Source organism: Apodemus sylvaticus, chromosome 12 (genome assembly GCF_947179515.1).
Source record: "Apodemus sylvaticus chromosome 12, mApoSyl1.1, whole genome shotgun sequence".
Taxonomy (NCBI): domain Eukaryota; kingdom Metazoa; phylum Chordata; class Mammalia; order Rodentia; family Muridae; genus Apodemus; species Apodemus sylvaticus.
In genome coordinates this window covers 50688097-50712344 of record NC_067483.1, presented here as the reverse complement: position 1 = coordinate 50712344, position 24248 = coordinate 50688097, and the positions used below count along the sequence as shown (strand labels likewise).

At 36.0% G+C, this 24248-nt stretch overlaps 1 protein-coding gene across 1 annotated transcript in view; it reads left to right on the top strand.

Moving 5' to 3' along the window:
* Cdc73 (cell division cycle 73) overlaps positions 1-24248 on the top strand; it is a 109519-nt gene that overhangs the window by 15965 nt on the left and 69306 nt on the right. Inside the window, exons 6-10 of the mRNA XM_052199861.1 lie at positions 1958-2046; positions 8915-9131; positions 15253-15351; positions 16591-16669; positions 19032-19096. Coding sequence (XP_052055821.1) covers positions 1958-2046; positions 8915-9131; positions 15253-15351; positions 16591-16669; positions 19032-19096 — 549 coding nt within the window. The remainder of the gene's footprint in view (positions 1-1957; positions 2047-8914; positions 9132-15252; positions 15352-16590; positions 16670-19031; positions 19097-24248) is intronic.

Genomic DNA, 24248 nt, shown 5'->3' with positions numbered 1-24248 from the left:
CAAGAAAAGTTAAATACCAAAGCTACCAGTAACTTAAAACATCTGTGGGAAGGAGGAAAAAGAAAACATGTGGTCAGTATTTCTGATTTGATTAAAATTTAGGTTGAATTTTTAAAATTACTTGAGGACCTTGACCATTGTGGATTATAACTTGCTTACAAATGGTAAAAATGAAAATGTGTTTGCTAAAATATCTTTGCATTTATTTCAGCTGTTTTGTGTTTTAACATTTTTATATGGTAGAAAACTAATACGGCATGAATTGAAGCCCGTACTTTTTCCTCTTTTGAAGTCTTAAGCATTCTAATGTATTGTATATAGTTTCATATAGTCTTATTCATTGACCTTGACTTTACTCCTTATTTGTTGAATATAAACATTGACCTAAATTGGTGTCACTGAATTGGATTTATTCTTAATTAGCTGTATGCTATTCAAACTAAATTTCACTTGGCTTTCTAAGTTATAAATAATATTTCTCAGGTTGACCTCAAGCTGCAAATTGTTTTTAAAGTCATAATGCTGTCTCCTGGGATTATAGCCATGAGCCACAAATCCTTGTCAGATAAGATTTTGAAATAGACTATTGGGAACTTTGTAGGAAGGAACTTTGTTCCAAGGAGCTTGCTTTTTGCTTCTAGTGTTTTGACTTCTTATTTGGTAGATTTGAGGACTTGTAGCACCAGATTGGAAAAAAAAAAAGTCGACATCTAAAATGAAAAAAATTAATTTTGATGAAGACTTCCTTTAAAAGTTAGATATTTTTTCATTAGGAATGGATTGATAGGGAGCGGCAAGATGGCTCAGCTATTAATATTTGTTTTAGCAGAAAACCTAGTTTCAGTTCTCTGTACCTACTAGTAGTTCACAACCACCCATAACTCCAGCTCCTATGTAAGCATGCATTTGGTCCACTTACATACTGTAGGTAAAATTCTCAGTACACATAAATCTAAAAACATTTTTTAGAAGTATGAATTAAATACATATACATACATATATACATATACACAAGCACATATATATATTTTTTAATGAAAACAATAGTGGTTGGGAGAGCACATAGAAATAAGTGTCTGGGCACCACATTGTAAACTTACAGATGATTTTTCAGTACTTTTTTTAAGCTCTTTGATGATGCAATATGTTTAGAAGAATTATTTTACTTTTAGCACAATATTAAAAAATATAAGATGTCCAACACTTTATAATAAAACAGGCTTTGTATTATATGGAGGCTAATGTATATGTTCAAGAAAACAACACTAAGCCATGATATGTAGTAGGTAGGTATGTGAAACACATTTTTGGCTTATGTTTTAAATTTGCTGTGATAGTTTAATTTGAGTTCCTGTTGCTGTGATGAAACACCAAAACCAAAACCTTGGGGAGGAGAGGGTTTATTTGGCTTACACTTCCATTTCCATAGTCCATCACTGAGGGGAGTCAGGGCAGAAACTCATCAGGACAATGTCCTGGAGTCAGGACCTGAAGGTCATGGAGGGAGGGGCTGTTTACTTGCTGGCTCCCCATGGCTTTTTCCGCTTTGTCATAGAACCCAGGACCGCCAACCAGCCCAGGGATTGCTTCCCAGCTATCACTAATTATGAAAATGCCCTATAGGCTTGCCTATTGGCCAGTCTTATGGAGGTGTTTGCTCATTTAGGGTTCTCTCTCCTCAGATGACTCAGGCCAATGTCAAGTTGACATAAAAGTAGCCAGCACATGCAGTTTATTAGAACTTAGCCCTATTGTAAGTCAAGGAACATCAGAAATCCATTCCATACTTAAATGATGCAAAATACACTTGTCTTTGTGTAAGTAAAAGGTGTCTTAAGTACAATATTATATGGAACTGTACTGTGGTAATTTTGGTAAGAAATTTTGTGTAGTGATTTTTTTTCCATGTATAAGGTAAGTAAAACTTAAAATGTTACTAATCATTGATTATTTTTAGGATGAAGAGTGTGTGCGCCTTGATAAAGAGAGATTGGCAGCTCGTTTGGAAGGCCATAAAGAAGGGATCGTGCAAACTGAACAGATTAGGTAAGTGTTTCTTAAATAAGTAGTATAGATTTTATATAAAGGTATGTAGAAAATGGGGTCCTTAGATACTACTAACAATTTACATTTGCATCTTTATTCACTCTATGACCCTGTTCCCTAAGTTTAGAAGAATGCAGTTGTCCCTTGGAATTTATTGGGATTGGTTTTAGGATCTCTCCACAGATATTAGTACCCAGAGGTACTCAAGTCCCTTGGATAAAATGGCATGGTATTTGCTTATAACCTATAGTATGAGAACCTACTCTAGATTACTTCTGTTTTTAACTTTCCATCAGTATGTCAAATTGGAGAACAGATGAGGATAGTGTAGAGGTACATGGTTCTATTCTCAGACTCAAGCGTGGTAAGGCAGAGTATGCAGTAGGGACCATTGTCATTTACCTCAAATGGCATGTAGGAGACAATTGGCGGGTGGGGAGCAGGGAGAGTGTTTATGGAAATTAGAAGGACCAGGGAATCGATAGCCTCAAGGACTTAACTCCAGTAAACCACTGCTTTGCTAAGTATAACCTTCTAAAGTTTTCAGAAACTTCCAAACTAGCATCATCAGTTAGCGACCAGGCCTTTAACACATCATCTATTCAAATGCTACATTATATCTATGGCTCCCAAGGACTCATGTTTGTCTCATAATGCAAACTATTTAGTCCATCTTTTATCATTTTTTAAGACCCTGAAATTTCCCTGAATAACGTTCCCACATTATTCAGAAGGTTATACTTAAGGTCTCTTCTGAAGTAGAAATCTCTTAGCTTTGAGTTCCTATAAATTTTAGTAACATGTTCTATACTTGTAACATACAATAATTCAGAATAAGCATTCTTATTAAAATGGAGAGAGAAAGAATAGAAAAGAGTGGGAACAAAGAAACCAGAGGGCAGATGTTAAATCCTATGAATTCAGGACATGCATGTGATATGTGTGCTTCAGTGGGCTTGAGCAGCCCTTCCCTGTGGCCTGGCTTATTCCAGTACACATGACTCTGTGTTTTGCCTTTAACGTGGTGTGGCTTATGTTCTATGCTCTTTTGACATCTCTAACTTTCTAAGGTCTGTATTGTATCTTGTCTCAGGCTCTGCCACATATTGTTTGGCCTGTTTGGTCTTCCATTGAAATCTGGTGGAAATTGCCATGATCTTGTAACTTTTGCCTTTTTTTTAAAAACATTCTTCTTTTTTAAAAGATTTATTTATTTATTTATTTATTTATTTATTTATTTTATGTATATGAGTACAATGTACTGATAGTTGTGACCCATTATGTGGTTGCTGGGAATTTGAATTCAGGACCTCTCTGTTCACTCTGGCTCTTTCTGGTTGGCCCTGCTTGCTCCAGTGTAAAGATTTATTTATTATTATATCTAAGTACACTGTAGCTGTCTTCTGACACACCAGAAAAGGGCATCAGATCTCATTACAGATGGCTGAGAGCCACTATGTGGTTGCTGAATTTGAACTTAGGACCTTCAGAAGAGAAGTCTCTTCTGCTCTTAAGTGCTCTTAACTGCTGAGCCATCGCTCCAGCCCAACTTTTGCATTCTTAATGCCTTCAAAACTGTCATGATATGATTTGCTACTAATTGCTGGTGACCTTGGAATTATGGCTTTTGTTTTCTTTGAATTTCTAAATGACCAAAGCTGGGGAAGGATTGTCTTATGACGTTCCAAGTTAGAGGGACATGGTGATTTCAAAGTGGTCTTTCAATTGAGTTAAGTAAAATCTTTGTATCCTTAGTTTGCAGTTGATAATTCCTGAGATAATCCTAAAAGTGTCTTTCCTGTTTTGGTGCAAAGTACTGGGCTTTAATAAAAAGGATTGTATCAACATCCATGCTTTACTGTGTCATAATGTGAATTTATTTTCTAGTACTGCACTTTCCAGATCTTCCTTGTTTTTTGGCTTACATTTATTACAGTAAGTTTGGCTAAACCAGCTAGTAGTATCCATGTTGAGCTGCCTTGACATTTCCTCTGCCTTACTATTACTTTTAAATTTAGCCCCACTTAAAGTCTGGGAACATGGACAAAAATATGACAATACTTCACAACAATATAACTTGGGAGCTGTCTGTGTAAGTCCTAATAGTCTTCGCTCTCATACTAAGCCTCATAATTAGCCTCAGTCTTAGAGCATTCTGGTTTTCTGAGTTTCCACAAGAATTAAGCTCTGCCTTATAGCATTTAGGATTTATCTAGTCCATCTCTCCAAACTTAACAAATTCTTTACACAAACTAGATCCTGAATCTTGAAAATGTCAAGTAATTGCTCTAGTGTCTGTACAACTACCAAGTTTCTCGGTTAGACTGTAGTGATAAATGCTTGAGAAATATAAAAGATTTATTTTGTTTCATGATGTTAGAGGTTGTAGTTGGTGTTATATAACTCTGTTGCTTCTGAGCTTATGTGTCTGTAACATCTAGTGAGAAAGAAACAGTGTGGCTTATTGTAGCAGGCAGGTAAGTGTGCACACATGTGAGCCCTGACCTGCCTGCACAGCTGGTTCTCTTTCTCTTGGCCCTTTAGAGTTTCTTCTTTCCTATCTCACCGTTTCTTTTTTTCTTTTTCTTTTTGGTTCTTTGAGATTGGGTTTCTCTGTGTAAGAACAGCCCTGGCTGTCCTGAAACTTACCTTGAAGGTCATCTTGTCATTGAGCTCACAGAGACCTGCCTGCTTCTGCCTTCTGAGTGTTGGGATTAAAGGCATGGATCACCTCCACTGGACCTGTCCCAGAGTTTGACTATAGATTTGTAACATTCCAACGTTCCAGGGATTTCTAACTACTCAGCCAGCCATCCTAGTAGAATCTTTAGATAGACATGACTTTCTTTGTTTTCTGGGAACTTTACATTGATCAAAGATAAATTACAGTAATTATTCCAACTTTAGAGGCAACACTGTTTTAAGTAGACTTCAAATCGGGTATTTCCTGTTTTTTTTTTTTTCCTGTGGGAACAACAACTTTGTATTACCACCTTAAACTTCATGGGTTGTGGCTATTTCCAGGTTTAGATAGTCCTTCATTAAGTCCATCTTTTATCATTCTATGCCAGTATCTTCATGCAGCTTGCTCTTAAGTATTCTTAACCATGTAAAGACTTTGGTCTTACTAAGTTCTGCCTGGGTTCATCTTATGACCTATTTGGGAATTTTTAAGGCAGTAAACAGGGAAGTCAGAGGAATTACCTTGTAGGTTTATTTGTCAGAGGATCACTGTCATTCAGTGTTTATGTAATATCTGGTAAACCACTATTTTGTGTATTTTTAGCAAATCATTTTCTGGTAGATGAGCTAATCCAATCACCAGCACTTCATTTTTGCTGGAAGTAGACGTCTACTAATTGAAAGTCCAGTGCCAACTTGAGACCCAGCCAGATTGCTCACTGGTTAAAGGCCAGGCTGCCAAGCTTACCCAGTGACATGAGTTTAATATCCATACTCATATGGTAGAAAGAGAACCGACCCTGCAACTTGTCCTCTTACACAGGGCATATGTTGTGCTGCATTATCCTGGATGTATGTGTGCACACAAAAATAAATATAATGGAAACAATTTGAATTTGTCTAAAAACATGCTTACATGCTTTAGATTTTAGGGGATTGTTGTACATTCAGGAGAGGTAAGTGTCAGGTGCATCTTGAATATCTGCTCTAAAATGGTTTTATGTTTATCAGATAAAAATTAGCATACTGTTTTTAAATCTCTAGGGATTCTGTAAAAGAGTTTCAAGGTTTTCATTTTGTAACTGAAATAATAATTTTATCTTCAGGTTTTAAGGTACTCTTACTTTCTTAAAGAAGGGCCAAAATGTTTAATTGTTAAAGTACATTAATAAAGCAAATAATTTACATGGTAGCAATAAATATGTATGGATCTTATTAGCTATTAAAGATCTGTGCAGATATGTCACTAATTATAATTACAAGTCCTTGAAAACATAAATTAATACATTGCAATACTAAGATTACATGCAGGTAAAATGAGATTCAGTGGCTATGAAGTATTTGTAGTTACAGATTTGATTAAAGCAAATGAGAATATGTTCATGCTGCATACAAATTAGAATAGTTTATTTTTAAATATTGTAGTACATTTTTTTAATAAAAGCAATTCTTAGATATTTGAACAAAGTTAGGAAAACAAATATTAAAAAAATGGTGAGATAGAAGGAACCACTTAGTAATTTCACAGCCAGAGATCAAAACAAAGTAGGAGGAGAAAAAGATAGCAAATATAATACCTTAGGTAATTCATTTATAGTATTCTGTAACATCACAAATCAAGTGAGAATTTTGTTATACAAAAAGTATTTTTAAAATGCAGTAAGAAGACAGGACTTCTGTAAACTAAGTTATCCTGTGTTTTATAGGCAGACTTAAGAAAGTTCACCAAACAAGTGCATGTCTAATCAGGTTTTCTTTTAATTACATTGAATCTGTACCGATGTTATGGTATACTAATTAAAATTTGAGTAGGATAACTGGATGTAGGAGGGACCATATTTAGAATTTGTTTGAAAATATTTGTGCTGTTACAATGCTACTGGAGCCACATTCCCTCAAAATTGATGAGCAAGTGCATAGTTTTGTTTTTACTGTCCTTGTTTGGATGCTGTATTGACATTTCAGATGACAGACTAGCATATATTCCATCGTATTGCCTCTTGTCACCCACACCTCTGTTAGTAATTCTTCTGTTCCGTGGTTTTGACCCTTACTTGTGCTAGTAGAGTTCTCGTGACTGACTTGCCTGGGTATTGCTTGCCTGGGTTCTGCATTTTTTAAAAAAATGTTTATAATTATTTTATTAGATATTTTCTTTATTTACATTTCAAATGTTATCCCCTTTTCCTTATTTCCACTCCCAAAACCCCCTATCCCATCCTCCCTCCCCCTGCTTACCAACCCACTCATTCCTGCTTCCCTGTCCTGGCATTCCCCTGTACTGGTGCATCAAGCCTTCTTGGCACTTAGGGCCTCTCCTCCCTTGATGTCCAACAAGACCATCCTCTGCTACATATGTAGCTGGAGCCATGCTCAGAGCCAGCAGGACACAGAAACCAAGGATCAGCTGGGGACAGGTTCCTTCTGGTTTCTGTCTGTACCTCAGAGCTGACCCAGTACCACATCTCTCCATACCTAAATTACTCCTGGAGAGAACTGGGTTCTGCATTTTTATGGGTCTTAGTTAAATATATGGTCTCCGACATGCTAGTCAAAGATAGTACTACTGAGTACCAGTCCTCAACTACTGTTGAGTTATTTTTCTCATTCATGTTATAAAAACATACCACACATTTTCAATGCTGATTAAGTCCTTAACTGGGTGGTTTCCTCATCCATAAAAGACTGTTTTACTGTGAGACCAGAATTTTTTATTACATTTTTCATCAAATTTTCCCTCCTCCCTTCTTCCCTCCCCCTCCACCCCCCACCTCTCTCTTTCATACTTTGTAGTTCTCTGTAGGTACTGCTAAACCTAATGTACTTTTTTCTTTAGACAAGAACTTTGGCTGTTCCTGTAACGTTTTAGATGGGTTTATCTTACTTTTTATGTGTATGATTATTTTGCCTACATGTATTTCTGTATACCATGTGTCTTATGTTCACAGAGGTCAGAAGAGGGCATCCTGATCTCCTGGAAGTTGATTTATGGATGCTGTGAGCCACCAAGTTGGTGCTGGGAACTGAGCCAGGGCCCTTGCAAAAGCAGCTAATCCTCTTACTCTCAGACCGTCTCCTCCAGTCCCTGGATAGTGATTTATTGTCTCTGAATCTCTTAACACACCAGGAAATCGAAAGCACTAGGAAGTGTACTTTTCTTCATTCCATACTACAATTTTTATTTGTGTCATTGTTGATAAACAAAGGTATTTTAAAAATAAGACTGTACCTATGATGATCATTTTATGAAGTCTACTTTTAATATTTTATTGTGAAAGCATAGCTTCTCTATGCTTTTTGCCTATTTGAGAATCAAGTAAATTGAAGATGTAAAATCTTTTCAAATACATGTATTTCAGTATGTGATTTTTTTTTTAACTTGCAATTTTCATATAATGAAGTTTTAATTAATAGTTTTCTCTTCCAGAAATTAAAAGGATGATTGTGGCATATAAAGTTTGATTCTGTAGTCTGTTGTATATGTGGCTTATAGTTTTAAAACCTTGACATATACATTTCATGGAAAAACCTACACTTTGAAGTTTTTAGCAGAATGATTTTTTAATCCCATTCCAGGGTGACCTATGTGCTTGCGTGTAATATTCATATATAGAGGTATAGGTATAGATACAATGGTAAAGACTCAGGGTATATAAACAGAAGAACCCTTACTATTTATTTAGTTCTGCTCTATTGGGGAGATTTTTTTTTAAAGCAAGGTATTTTATAATTGTTTTTAATTTTAAAGAAAGGACTAATTCAAGGCTAGAGAGAGAGAGTTCAGTGGCTGAGAGTACTGACCGTCTTTCCAGAGGATGCTGGTTTGGTTGTCAGCTTGAGCATGGTGGCCTACAACTGCCTGTAGGATCAGTTTCAGGGAATTTGATGCCTTGTTTTTGACTTTCTTGAGCACCAGACATACAAATGACACACAATTAATTGTACATGTAGGTAAAGCACTCATACTCAAAATAAAAAATAAACTACTTGTTTTTAGAGTATTATCTGAATTGTTACATGTAAAAGTTCTATGTGATGGTAAAATAACAAGTATACAACTTTATAGAAAAGCTTTTTGCCATGTACAGTGGTTTTGATTTTTCTCCCAATCTATTTAAGTGCCATAATGTTTAGGCTATACTGAAAGAATCTTAACTGTGAAATTTAAAAAATAAATTACTTTTAGGTCTTTGTCTGAAGCCATGTCAGTGGAAAAAATTGCTGCAATCAAAGCCAAAATTATGGCTAAGAAAAGATCTACTATCAAGACCGATCTAGATGATGATATAACTGCCCTTAAGCAGAGAAGTTTTGTGGATGCTGAGGTAGATGTGACCAGAGATATTGTCAGCAGAGAGAGAGTGTGGCGGACAAGAACAACTATTTTACAGAGCACAGGAAAGGTAATTAAAATATTTTACTCGTTCTTTGGAGTACTATAGGATTGTTTAAAATTTATTAATAGGTTTCAAATTTTATTTATTTACATTTGTACAGCTAAAGATTAATTCTTTGAAACATTTGTTCTGAGTAACTGTATGCACTTTAAATTTTCAAATATAAGAATTTAAATGGGGGTCTGGCAATCTGAAGCTTATTCAAGTCATGTAAAGGTGGAAGGAGAGCATTCACTCACCGAAGTTTTTTTCTAATCTTTACGCAAATGCATAGACTTGCGCAAGCATGTGTGCGTACACACACACACACACACACACACACCACCCCGTGTACATTAGTTTAAAAAAAAAATTAAAGACTCAGTTCTGTTATGTGAACATATTTTTTCTCTGTTGCGGGCTTTCCTCTTTTTTTTTTTTTTTTGTTTTTTTTTGGTTTTTTTGGTTTTTTTTTTTTTTTTTTGGAGACAGGGTTTCTCTGTATAGCCCTGGCTGTCCTGGAACTCACTCTGTAGACCAGGCTGGCTTTGAACTCAGAAATCCGCCTGCCTCTGCCTCCCAGAGTGCTGGGATTACAGGCGTGCGCCACCACTGCCCAGCGCAGGCTTTCCTCTTAAGTTTTGTTAGACGTTAATTCTCCATTGATGCTTAGTTGCTAACAATGGTGGCTTGATAGAGACATTTGAAGAAGTGTGTAAGATTACTGTGAAACTCACCCTAATTTTGGAAAAACTTTGTTTAGAGGTCCTCTGGGCTTTTTTGAGTAGGGTCATTTTTAGTGGCTTGGGCCTGCCTTTGCCTGCTATGTACAGTGGTTTTGATTGTAGAATAATATTGGGGCTTTACCTTCTAACTTACTGTATCATTTTGCTAGGAATAAAATTACTAGAAAAGGGTGTAAGGAAAATATAGTTATTTCTATTTATTTCATACTTTGACATCTTAAGTATTCTCCATGTGCCACAGAGAGGACTTAGCTCGTAAAGGTCCTTGTTCTGCAAGTCTGGAAACCTGAGTTCAGTCTCCAGAGCCATGTAAAGATGAAAGGAAAGAACAAATTCCACAAAGTTGCCTTCTGGCCTCCACATACAGTGTGGCATGTGTGTCTCCACATACATAACAGGCATGTGTGTGCATACACAAGAGTAGAAATAACATAAGTTTACTTTAGACAGAAAGGAACGGTTTTCCATAGCCAGTAAGATAGCACAGAAATAAAGGGGCTAGCTATGCAAACTTGTAACCTGCATTTGGTTCCTGAAACCTCTGCAAAGAGGAAAGGAGAAAACTGACTCCACAGTGTTTTTCTCTTAGTTCTACACTTACAATATGGTGCATGTATCCTCATATACATAAACAAAAATAAAAAACAGTCTTTTTCCAGAGCTTAAAATTACAAAGAAATGTGAGGTTGTGAATAAACTTTTACTTTTCAATTTTTTGTTATTTATATTATTCTCATTTTCATTGTGTAATTGCCTAATACTTGATTAACACTGTGGCTTATTATTTTCTCTTTTTGTTTTGTTTTGTTTTGTTTTTTTGAGACAGGGTTGTACTGTGTAGTTCTGGCTGTCCTGGAACCTGCTATGTAAACTAGGCTGGCCTCCATCTCAGAAGAATCCATCTGCCCCTGCCCCTGCCCCTGCCCCTGCCCCTGCCCCTGCCCCTGCCCCTGCCCCTGCCCCTGCCCCTGCCCCTGCCCCTGCCCCTTTAGTGCTGGGATGAAAGGCTTATGTTACTATGCCTGGCCTTTTTTTTTTTAAATTCATTTTAACTTCGTCTTAAATGTATAGTTTTTTTTTAACTCTAAAATACTAAAATTTTAAATTGTTGAAAGGAGCTTTTTTCTGTCAACTCTAGGTGGCAGGATTGTACCAGTTTAGGTGTTACAATTTAATGTTGGTACTACTGTATCTTATAAAAAAAGAATCATTTAACTATTGCTTAGAAGCAAGGTTTACTTTTATAAATATTAACATTTAAAAATAAAGTTAACATTTTTAAAGGTCAAAGTTAAACATTTTGACTGCTTATCACTAGGTATATATAGTTTTCATCTACTAAACTCTAAAAATATCTATAGATACTTAAAAGGAGTATGGAATTTGGAGATAGAATTTATGTGTGTGCCCATGTATACATTTGGAGGTCAGAAGACAGCTTGTGAGAGTCACTTCTTTCCTTTCCCCAAATGGATTCTTGGGATTGAGTTCAGATTGTCAGGTTTTGCAGTGCTGGCCTAATGTAGACTTGAGGCCTCACCTTCATTATTACCTAAGTGTCAGAATTTTATTTTCTGAATTTTAAGGATCAGGAAAGTTCAAGTTTTTATTCTTCTTAAACAGTTAATATACCCTAGTTAAAGCAACCTGACTTTATAGTATCATTAAATTATATTAAATGTCTTACTCTGTTTTGTGCAGCTATAACAGAATATCACAGACTAACTTGTAACAAACAGAAATTTCTGTGCCACTAAATTATGATGTCTTATTCTGTTTTGAGCTGCTATAACAGAGTATCACAGACTGAGTAATTTATAATGAATAGACATTTCTGTGGTTCACCATTCTAGAGGCTGGAAAGTCCAAGATCAAGGAACTGCATCTGATGAGGGCTTTGTTACTGCATCAAAAATGGCGGAAGGTATCACATGGGTGAGAGAGAGGGAATAAAAAAGGGCTGAATTTATTATTTTATTAGAAAATGACTCTTAAAATCATTAAGCCATTCATTTAGTCTCCACTTAATCCAGTTTTTAAAGTCACTTCTTAAAAATCTCACCTTTCAGTAATACTGTATTAAGAATAAATTTTGCAACATATAGCTCTTGGGGGATATTTTTAGACCAAAGTAATTTATTAATGAATCATTGGTATAAAGAGATCTGTACAAAGGAAATAATCACATGTAATTCTTGCACACAAAACTTGCTAATACTATTTGGATCAATTTTTCTAGAGTTATGTCTCTCATTCAGTTTATCACTTTCAAAGTGATCTGATTTTCTTGTTTAAGCAGTAGGACTGAGATTTCATTTCCATTTGACACTGTGCTGATGTTTGCAGTAAAATGGGGCATAAGCCGTGGCTGCTCAAACTGCTGGTACTTGGCCTGAGTCAAGGCAGGTCGCTTAGCATTACTAGCAGTCATGATGTTCTTTGTTCACCAGGCTTAACCTTAATTAAAGAGTGACCTTTGAAATTTAAATGAAATTTAAATGTAACAGTAGTCCTGCGCACAAAAAAAGCTGTGGTTGCTTTTATGAACAACATTTGTATTACAGTTTGAATTAACTAAAGAAACTAAAAAAAAAAAAAAAAAAAAAAAAAGGAAACCATTGTGTTTTATTTAAATGCCTCTTTTTCCAGACTTAGGTATTTTATAGACATTCTCTTGAAAGAGTTTGTCAGGAAATGCAACTGACCAATGGTAAAATATGAGCTTTCCTGAGAAAATTAAAATTTTGGAAAGTTTCTTTCTGCTATGATTTTTCCAGTTTTTTTTTTTTTTTAATTCATAGACTCTTTTGATGAGACTTTTGTAAATAGTATTAACTGATTTAATATGTAAAAGCATTAGCAAATGACATATTTTTAAATGTCGAATAATACAATGTGTTAATTTAGAGCGTATACTGTATAACCCAGTGATGGATATTTTCCTGGGGATCAATGGATGAATGAAAAATTTAATTTAAAGTACAGATAGATTGATAAACTTTAAAATAATAATGTACAATATTTATGGGTATGGTTTCCATCTTCAGTATCTTTTAGGAAACCATTTATTTTGGTATGATAGCAAAAAGGAATGTCAGCTATCTGAAAAGCTATCTTAATGCTTCTACCTTTACTGTTTGAGGCTAGATTTTCTTCATATCTTTCACCAATCATGATAACACAGTAGATATGTTGAAGTAAATATCAAAATGCAGCTATCATTTAGTAAGCTAGATATTAAGCACACTTAACAAAATTTCAAAGTTTAGTCTTACTACTTTTTGGGTACATTTTAGGAATAATTTTTATAAAACTCATTATGTTTACATAGAATCTTGCTTCTTTGTTTTTTAAGGGATTCCTAATTGAAAAAATTGTCAGTTTTAATCTTTAGTGTGATAACTTTGTTTCCAATATGGCAAAGTAGTTCTGAGATCTGTATTTGCTGCTGAAAAGAAACAGGAACGAGTTAGTATCATAGCTAGCATATGGTAATTATGCTAGTGGTATACAGTTAAATGTTTAAACGTATTTTCTGTACATACTTTTTGCACAGTATTTAACATGCACAAACTAGGCAGTGATTGATGATGCTTTGGTCCTTAGCCTCACAGAAGATGATACTCTAGTACAGGGAGTAATGAATGACATGCAGAATGAGGTAGGTATTTAGCAAGGGGAGATAACTTAGCCAAGTAAAGGGGAAAAGGTATATTCAGAGTAGTACAGTACTTGGAGGCCATGAGGCTTATACAGTCAAAACTAGTAAGGTAGATGGAATGATAAAGTGCAACGAAGAGTCAAATTTGTTGTTTTCCTTTACAAAGACTTATTTTTACTTTATGTGTATGAGTGCTTTGTTTTCATGTATGTTAGTATACGAGGCATATGCCTGGTGTTCATGATGGTCAGAAGAGGGTGTCAAATATCCTGGAACTGGCATTTTGGATGGTTGTAAGCTGTGTTGTGGGTGGTTGCAGCTGAACATGGGGTGGCTGGGAGAACAAAAAATACTCTTAACCAAGCCATCTCTCCAGCCCCCAGATTTCTTGCTTTTAAAATAATCTTTATATGTCTAAATAATCTTTATATGTCTCTGTGTATACGCGCACACACACATGCACACCCATACCACAACACACACATTCAGGTGTACACTCTTAGAGTGGGACAAATGGGGAGATCAAAGGATAATGTTGTGGAGTTGATTTTCTTTTACCTTTACATAGGTTCTAATGCTTGAACTCAGGGAGAAAGGCTTGCGATACAAGTGCTTTACCTGTTGAATTACCTTGCTGGTTCCAGAATGCTTCATTTCTAGGGATCAGAATTGTATTATATTTGAAGTACATGAGAGCAAGAACCATGTGTTCATTGATTATCATTGGATTTTCATGTCAGTTAAGGTAGTTTACAGTCGATACCCACATATTCCTTAAACTATTGGATGGTTGGTATGGTGAGAGTCCCAAAGTATTTTTAGTCATTGGGGTATACTGTTAGTCATTAGGTAAAAGCTCTGGGAGGGGAACAATGTATCGGGCCAAAAGAACGTTATTTCTTCAAGGAAGGAGGAATAATCACCTAGTCAGCAGTGCTCAGTATCCATGGACAAGCTTATTTGTGATTACTTTCCACCTTTTCAGATTTAAAAAAATGTACAGTGGCTCCTACAAATATCTGTGACTTTTGAGCATTTTAGGAAGTCTGTGGCAATCTGAATATAGCACAAGAATTTATTACACTTTGAGGATTTAGAAGCTCCCTTTGAAAGAAATTTGTTACATTTAAATGTTTATTTTTTCTTGGTTACATATTTGAGTAGATGCAGAATAATACTGTTTGTATTTAATTGTTCTAAGTATGATTGTAACAGCCACGCTCAAAGTAGTTGGCTTTTACTTTTATGTGTCATTGTATTACCTTGTTTTCTTTTCATTCAAAATACTCAAGGTAGGCACTTCATAGAAGGTTAGAGCTGGGGATATAGGCTAATGTAGAACACTTGCTTGACTATGTTAGGGCCTAACATCAGGAGTGAGGAGGAAAGATACTTATTTAGCTCACGTATTGGAGACTGAAACAGGAAGATTGGACATCTCCACCTGTTTGTTACAGCATCAAGTCCAACATCAATCTTTTCTGATAGCAGTTGTCAAATAACATCATTGCTCCTCATTGAGCCCCACTGTTTAAAGGCTCCCCTACCTCCATATCACCATGCTTAGGAGAAGCTATCTAGCATAGGAATATTTGGGAGACAGACCATTTCCAAACCATAGCAATTATAGTACCAATGAATTAGGAAAATTTAGTAGGAAGAAAGTTTCCATGTAAATGGCTAAATGGATGAACCTTTGCATGTGTGTGCTGGGTTTAATTAGAATCTTTTTATGTTTTAGAATTTTTCAAAGAATATTTTTGCAATTCTTCAATCTGTAAAAGCTAGAGAAGAAGGGCGTGCCCCTGAACAACGGCCCGCTCCAAATGCTGCCCCCGTGGTAAGAATCTTTTGTTGTTGTTGTTCTTAAAAACTGCCAATTGTATTTGTATTTTACTGTTGTAATGTTTACATTTTAAACATTTTACATCAGTGTGTTGTAAAGTTTTGTTACTTCAGCAGTGATTTGCGTTTATTGAGAAATACCTGGGCGAGAGTCTGAAAAGGAGTTAATTAGGAAAAGTGTCCTAAGTAATTATTTTAGGTTAATCATAGCTGGCTTATTTATTGATTGAGAAAATTGTAAAAAATCCTTAGAAATATAAGTCATTGTGATTTTCCAGTTTGGACATCTTGTTTGATGTCTTTGTTGACTATTGGCCTTGGTATGCTTGATTTTCCTTGGTATCTGCTGTGTGGCCCTGATTGTATGTGCCTTCAGCTTTACCACCTCTGATGGCCGGCCGGCTTACTATGAGAGGTGTCACCTAGAACATTCAAACCCTAAATTCATGCATGACATACAATCTCCATTGACACTCGGAGATAACCTCTAATTTGCTGTCCTTTTACCTGTTCTCAAGACTTAAGAAAGGCATAAAGTACAATTCAGATTGATTCAATTTTATGTAGAATTTGGAAAAAAATGGAGAGTACTAAACATAGCCTTGAAAGTTATTAGTACTCTATACATGAGGTCATGATACTGAATTATTGGTAATACTTAGATATATTTTTAGTTGGCTTACTACAGTTCATATCCCTCCCCTGCAACCCCGCAGGGTTTCTTTAAGCCCTGGCTGTTCTAGAAGTCACTTTGTTCAGATTACCATTACGGAGAGAGTAATATTTCACAAAGTTATTTAACCAATTAAAATGCATCTGTTTACCATATTATTTCTGCAGTTTTGATAGAAACATATTTGAAATTTTTTTTATTCTTGGTGCAGGAATGGTCATTTTCATTTTTGGAGACAGGGTTTCTCTGTAACAGCCTTGGCTGTCCTAGACTCATTTTGTAGACCAAACTGGTCTTGAACTCAGAGATCCACCTGCCTTTGCCTCCTGAGTGCTGGGATTGAAGGTGTGTGCCACCATGCCTGGAGGAATGGACATTTTCAGGCAGCAAATATAATACTGAATATTGATTCCTAGTCATTAACTGCCAAGTAATCTACTTACTATATTCTGTGTTTTGTGCCATATTACACTTATTTTATAAGTATCCCTATCAGGTTTTAATTTTGACTATTAAATAAATAATACTTAAGAATATTAACTGGCAACTCTTTTTTTCTAGGATCCTACATTGCGTACAAAACAACCTATTCCAGCTGCTTACAACAGATATGATCAAGAAAGATTCAAGGGCAAAGAAGGTAAGTTCCTTGTCCTCTATCTTCTTCTAATCATGGTCATACTGTATAGTGTGGTATTTAAGAATAAGTCTTGTCAGGGCTGGGGGATGGCTCAGAGGTTAAGACCTCTGACTCACTGTTCAACAGTCTGTAATGGGATCAGATGCTCTTTTCTGGTGTGTCTCAAGTGTACTCATATTAAACAAAATCAAAAAAAAAGAATAAGGCTTGTCAATTAACTTCTGTAGTATAATCTAGATCAGTCACCTGTTTTTGTAATAAAAGATTGTTTGTTTTTTTTTTTGGTTGTTGTAGGTTAAACCTAGTCATATTTGTCCATTTATGTGTTATCTATAGCTGACAGCTCTGATGACTAGTTTTGACAGAGGTCACCCTGAAACATTTAAAAATAGTGTTTGGACTTTACAGAACAAAATTGGTTACCTACTTGTTGGTATCTTTGATTCTGGATCCAGATTTTTTGTGTGGATTGTTATTTCAATTGTATTCTGTCAGTTACTTCATATCTCTAATTAAATGTTTATTAATAGTACTATTAACTTATTTCATAGAGTTACTTTGGGGATAAACCTTGTGCCAAAGATGAGGTTCCTAGTATAATGTTTGATAACATAATAAACTACTCATAAATGTTTGCTATTATTGATGCTAGTTTTGGATATAAAGAGTTTTGGGGTGGAAAACTGCCGTGTTAAATATGGATGTGTACATTTGTAGTTATGCTCCAAGCATAGACTAGCAGCAAAGTGTGACAGCTTACTTTGTGAGAACCTGATTGACAGTATGGCTAATATAATTGTGAGCCTTTTCTTTATTAGCAGAATGTTAGTGAGGTGAGGTTTTCACTAGTTTCTCTTGAGATCTTCACTCATCTTGACTGCTCTTAGGAAGATATGAGATAGAAACAACAGAACATTTGCTACTTTTTTCTGTATCATCTGAAGTCTCTGGGCAACTTTTTAAAAAGGATGTATTATTGTTTTGATGCAGTAAATTGTTTGTGCTGGCTTCATTTACCAGGTAGAGGTAAATGGGCACCACAGAAAGACATTGCTCCATTCTTTTATTCACTTTGGTGTTCTGGAAGGAATGACTTACATAAAGATATTCATAGCACATCTAGTCCTGTAAGAACCAACTCCAGCTCCTCCACTTATACACATAGATTTTTCTTGTTCTACACCACAGCTGCAAAATCTTACAGATGACACAAAGGCATATGGTCTGTAGTTTCCAAAAATACTTGCTATATGATCTTTCATTAGAAGATTAGAACATATACTCTATGAAGCCAGTTTTTAAATTAAAGCTTTTTTCACTGATAGTTATAACCTTGATGAAATTTAAGCAGTGCATGTTTTAATTCAATAACATATGGTATGCTTATATCATTCTTTCACTGGTAAAATATTGTCAAACACCCAAATTGACTGCCATTAGTTGATTGACCATAACAAGAGCCAAAACAGGAATGAAACGTAAATTGCTAAGTATGTATAGAATTAAACATTTACTTTTACAAGAGAGAGAAGAGCATGTTGCGCTTGTGTCCTGCAAAACTCATTGTTAGAGCAGCAGTTCTACTCAGTGTATAACAATATATCCTGTAGATTAAACTTTGAACAAAAGTTTTTGTAATTTAGGAACTTCCTATTTTACATGCCTTTAAAGGTACAACCATTTAGTAGCTAGTAGTAAAAATAAGGGCATTGTAAATTTTTTATTTAGCATTTAAATTTTTTATTTTATTTCATTTTTATGTATATGAATGTTTTGCTAGTGTATATCTGTGCACCACATATATACCTGGTGTTCATAGAGCCAGCCTGAAAAGGGGGGGGGGGATCAGATCCCTTGAAACTAAACTGAAAGGCAGTAGTTGTGGGCTGATTGTGGGGACTGGAATTTTACCTGTTTTGTTGTTGTTGTTCTGTTGTGTTTTTTTTTTTTTTTTTTTATTTATTTGCAAGCATAGCTACTGCTTATAACTGCTGAGTCTTTTTTGGTGTGATTTTATTTTTTTTTAAAAAAATTGAAAGATAATGTGAATCAGATTCTATACAAAAAATGCTTTGGCATTTATTGAATATGTTTCTTGCAAGTGTCTTTTTGGTTTTTTTCAAGACGGGGTTTCCCTGTGTAGCCCTGGCTGTCCTGAACTCACTCTGTAGACCAGGCTGGCCTCGAACTCAGAAATCTGCCTGCCTCTGCCTCCCAAGTGCTGGGATTTTTAATCTTTAGAAATATTTGATAAAATGCATAGTATATTCATGGCTTTGTTATGTTAGGTATAATGTAAATTGTGATTGAAATTTTAATGTCTTGAAATACATAAATCATGGTAGACTCTTTGTCTTTGTAGAAACGGAAGGCTTTAAGATTGATACTATGGGCACTTACCATGGCATGACACTGAAATCTGTAACGGTAAGTTATTATGACCGCAGAGGTTTTTTGTTCCAGGTGTTTTATGTGAATAGCAGATGGTAAATTTTTATTCTCTAGCTTTTTGTTGTTGAAACATTTATTTTCAATGACCATTGTAGTGTTAATAGCTCTGTGTGATATTGGTTCATTTATTAGTGTTCTGCCTTCCCCCACCCCTTTTTAATCTGAGCAGAATTTATTCATGTTTTGACTAATACACAACTATGATTATGCTGTGTCATTTGGATGTTTAAAGTTACTGAGGAGTTGAAGATTATTCTGGCCATTTTTTAAAAATCTAATATCATGTGTTCTTTAAAATATAATTCTCTGTGGAAAAATTAGAATGGTACTAGACGTTTAGACTGCTCAATGACACGGAATCAGTCTCCAGGTCAGCTAAATAAGGAAATAGATTGTGGGACTTGATGGGGTGCTTAAAAAAACTCTTGATGGAACCAGATATTTATATATACAAGAACATAGTAAGTCTTTGGTTCAAAGACTTTTAGCTAGCTCACTTGTTTGTTTGTTTTGTTTTGTTTTGTTATTTTGTTTTTTTAAGACAGGGTCTCTCTGTGTAGCCCTGGCTGTCCTGGAACTCACTCTGTAGACCAGGCTGGCCTCGAACTCAGAAATCCACCTGCCTCTGCCTCCCAAGTGCTGGGATTAACCCATTCTCTTTTCTCTTTTCTTCCCAGCCCTTTCTCTTTCTTCCCTCTGTTCCTCTCCTTCCGTGCTCAAGTCCTGCTTGTTCGCACACTGTCTTTATCACTTGTTCTATACTGTTTTTGGCTTGTACTTAGAACACTTGGGCTCCAATTTCCTTTCTCAATTTCCTGAGTAGTTGGAACAATAGGTGTTCTTTAAATTTTTCTTTAAATTTTAGGTATTCAGAAATAGCTTGGCCAACTTCTGCTTAACACTTGTAACTATTATGTAGTAAATTATAGTATTTGATGATGTAAGTCAGGTATACTTTTTACTTCAATTTGTATTTTTATATTCTGATGCATACCCCTTATACTTTATGAATATGCATTAAGTGTCTATACTTCAGAATTAAGAGTGTTAATAATTGTTTTCCTTGTTTGTGACTCATGAGAGACTTTACAGACCTCACATGACAGGAAATTATAGTTAAGATTTAATCTTTTTACTTAGAATTTGCCATAAAAATTTATGGAAAAGTTTGTTTTTTTTTAAAAAAAAACTTCAAATTGGGATTCTATAAAATATTAGTATTATACTAATATACTAGTTTTTAAAGGACCAGATTTGTTTTCCTATTGTATTATTAAAATTGTATATAGGCTTACAAATTTATTCAACAGTTTCTTGAGTACTCTTGTCAAGTATTTAATTCTGAATACGTCAAGTGAAACTGCTTCAAAAAGCGTGCTCTCTGAGGTCAGAGTTGAGCAAGTCCTTCCAGGAGTGCATTCCCTGAAGGAGCAACAGGGTTAAAAACAGACTTAGCAGACAATAACGAGGCCAGTGTTTGCAGATTAGGGAGCAGGAACAAAAGTAATAAAAAATTAAATATACTCCCAGGGACTAAGCCATCAACCAAGAAGTACAAATGGCTCCAACTGCATATGTAGCAGAGGATTGCTTTGTCAGGTATCAATGGGAAGAGAGGTACTTGTTCCTATGAAGGCCCAATAGAGGCCCCTATGTAGGGGACTTGAGGGCTGGGAGGTGGGAGTGAGTGGGTGGGTGGAGGAACACCTTTATAGAAGGGGGGGGGGGGGATGAGATAGGGCGTTTCCGGGAGAGGGAGAAACCGGGAAAGGGGATAACATTTGAAATGTAAATAAAGAAAATAAACAATAAAAAATGTATTTAATACAGGCATCTTATACCATTTGGTCTTTTGTGATTTCAGAATGTAATTAATAGTTGTAAGGTCTAACTTAAATTCTTTGTTTGCTTATTTGTTTGTTTATATTTTTTAAAAGAGTTCTCACTATATTGTTTGGCTGGTTTGGAACTCACTGTGTAGACCAGCCTGGCCTTGAACTCACGAGGATCCACTGCCTTCCACTGCCTCCCAAGTGCTGGTACAAAAGTCAATTACCATTGTGCCTGGCTGCCTGAGGTTCTTACCTGATTCATTTCGTTGCTTTTGTGGAGACAGAAATTGTCTATTGCTGATTCCCAAAGTGAACTGCCAGGGACCTGAAATTATTCTTTGGTAACCATTAGTAGTTAAGGTTTCTTTATTTTCTGTGCTATTTTCTTTGTTAATGTTTCATAGCTCTCTGTGCCATGGTATTTGTTTTATTATAAGGGTGTCTAAATACAAAGGGTGAATTTAAGTAAATTTATGCTGCATGAGTTTGAAAAATTATTACACATATACACACACAGACTAATCATAAAAAGTGATTGCTTTGGACAAAAAGACTAAAAGTGCTCAGATAGATAGTTTTATTACTTTAGTAAATATTTTTTATCTGCTACTTTTTGTTGTTGTTTTTGAGACAGGATTTGTCTGTGCTGTTTCTTTTAAGACAGGGTCTCAATATGTATCTCTTTCTGTCCTGGACCTTGCTTTGTAGACCAAACTAGCCTTGAACTCACAGATACCTGCCTGCCTCTGCCTCCCAAGTACTGGGCTTAAAGGTCTTCCCCACCATGCCTGGCTTTGATTCTTCTACTTTTATGTGCTGATTGAGTATTTACTAGAAAGAAAATACATAGACAAATAATAAGTGTTTTAGTTATTTCTCAAACTCATTCTTCCAACATAGAATTTTTTCCTTCCTTTTTCTGTTTTGAAATTATCATTTGTGAACTTCAACAACTTCTTACCTTATTCTGTTCAGAAAACTTTTTACACTATCAAAACAGACAAATGTATATTAAATGTAAAAGGATTCATTGCTCACTCACACATGACTTCCTTTCTGTTATGTGTATGATTCATGTTTGCTAATGTAATTTTTTTTTTTTTTTTTTTTTTTTTTTTTTGGTTTGTTGGATTTGTTTTTTTTCGAGACAGGGTTTCTCTGTATAGCGCTGGCTGTCCTGGAACTCACTTTGTAGACCAGGCTGGCCTTGAACTCAGAAATTCGTCTTCCTCTGCCTCCCAGAGTGCTGGGATTACAAGTGTGCCCCGCCACCGCCCGGTGCTGATGTTATTCTTAAAAGTTTGATTTCTTAGTTCATGTAATTCCTGAGATTCGGATTGACCTACATTAGGATTGATCTTTGTAACTTTGAACAGAGTTATCTTTACAAGTTGTATTAATGTACAACTAAATTAGTACATTAATAATTTTTATACATTGTCTTTTTTCTGTATGTGTTAGACAGGCTTATGTTTTAGTAGTCATAGCTGTAAATTACAAAAACACTTTATATAAATAAAAGTCATGGCAAGTGTTTTGATAATAAACTATAAGGTATTGAGGAACTAGAGCAATGGTTGGTTAAGAGCTCTTTTTTGCCCTTCCTGAGGACACCAGTTTGGTTCCTGTCACCCAGGTTTGGCAGTTCACACCAGCTTGCACCTATAGCTTCAGGAGATCTAAGGCCTCTGTGTGCATATGCACTCAGGCACACATGTGTGTGGTAAATTGTGGTTAACTACTTCTTTTCCTGATGTGGGAAATCTCATTTTTTTAAAAAAATTATATTATGGTATTGCTTTTTTGGCTAGCTAGATTTTGCTATATGGACCAAGATAGCCTCAAACTCTTAGATTATTCACCTGTGTCTGCCTCTTGGCTAAGATTAAAGGCATAGGCCCCAACTCTCTAAAGGAAAACTCACTTTGTAGATCACACTAGCCTTGTATTTCTTGGTCAGAGATCTCCTTCTGTCTCACATAACTGGTGTTCAGGTACGTCTTGCCTCACCTAGCTTCTGATTAACCTTTGACTTAGATATGTCAATGTGTACTTTAGGTATGACATTGATGGTTCTAGAAGTTCAAGGTACCCAAATGTACTCAGAGTTCTTAGATGGAGCTTTAAGAAACATAGTTTTTTGTGGAAGAGAAATGTAAATTTTTTTCCATTAATTATTTAGTTTACATCTCAGTTGATATCCCCCACTTCTCTTGGTCCCTACCTCACAGTCTCTTCCCCATCTCCCTCCCATTTTCCTCTTAGGGTGGAACCCAGCCACCCTGACACATCCCAGTCTTTGTAGAGCTAGACTCACTCTCTCCCTCTGAGGCCCAGTGAGGCAACCCAGTTAGGGGAACAGAATCCATGGACAGGGAACAGATTTAGGAGCAACTCTTGCTCCAGTGGTTAGGAGACTCACGTATGTGCAGGGTTCCAGGAGGGTTTATTCAGCCTGTGTGTGCTCTTTGGTTGGTGGTTCAGTCTCTGAGAGCCCCTAAGAGTCCTAGTTAGTTGGCTCTATTGGTCTTCTGTGGAGTTCCTATCCTTTCCGGGGCTTGGATCCTTTCCCCAACTCTTCAGAAGACTCCCGGAGCTCTGTCTAGTGGGCCTCTGCATCTGTTTCTGTCAGCTACTGGGTGGAGCCTCTCAAAAGACAGTTATGCTAGACTCTTGTCTGCAAGCATAACAGAGTATCATTAATGGTGTCAGGAATTGGCATTTGCCCTTGGGGTGGGGGTGTCAAGTTGGGCCAGTTATTGGTTGGCTGTTCCCTCAGTCTCTGCTCCATCTTTGACCCTGCATTTCTTGTAGATAGGACACATTTTGGGTTGAAAGTTTTGTGAGTGGGTTGGTATCCTTATCCCTCCAGTAGGGATTTCTGCCTGGCTGCAGGATGTAGCCACTTTAGATCCCATTTCCCCACTGCTAGAGTATCAGATAAAGTCACCCATCAGGGAAATGCAAATCAAAACAACCCTGAGATTCCATCTAATATCCGTCAGAATATCTAAGATAGAAACTCAAGCAACAGCATATACTGGCGAGGATATGGAGGAAGGGGAACACTCCTCCACTGCTGGTGGGACTGAAATCTTGTACAACCATGTTGGAAGACAGTCTGGAGGCTTCTCAGAAAATTTAGACTAGTTCTACCCAAGCACCCACCTATACCACTTCTGGGCAAGGACCCACAAGTTGTTAGGCCATTCCATGCTTAGCTGTGTCTTTATAGCAGCTTTACTCAGAGATGCTTTTTTAAACATGGGGTTATTGGAAGAAAACTGTGTTCACTG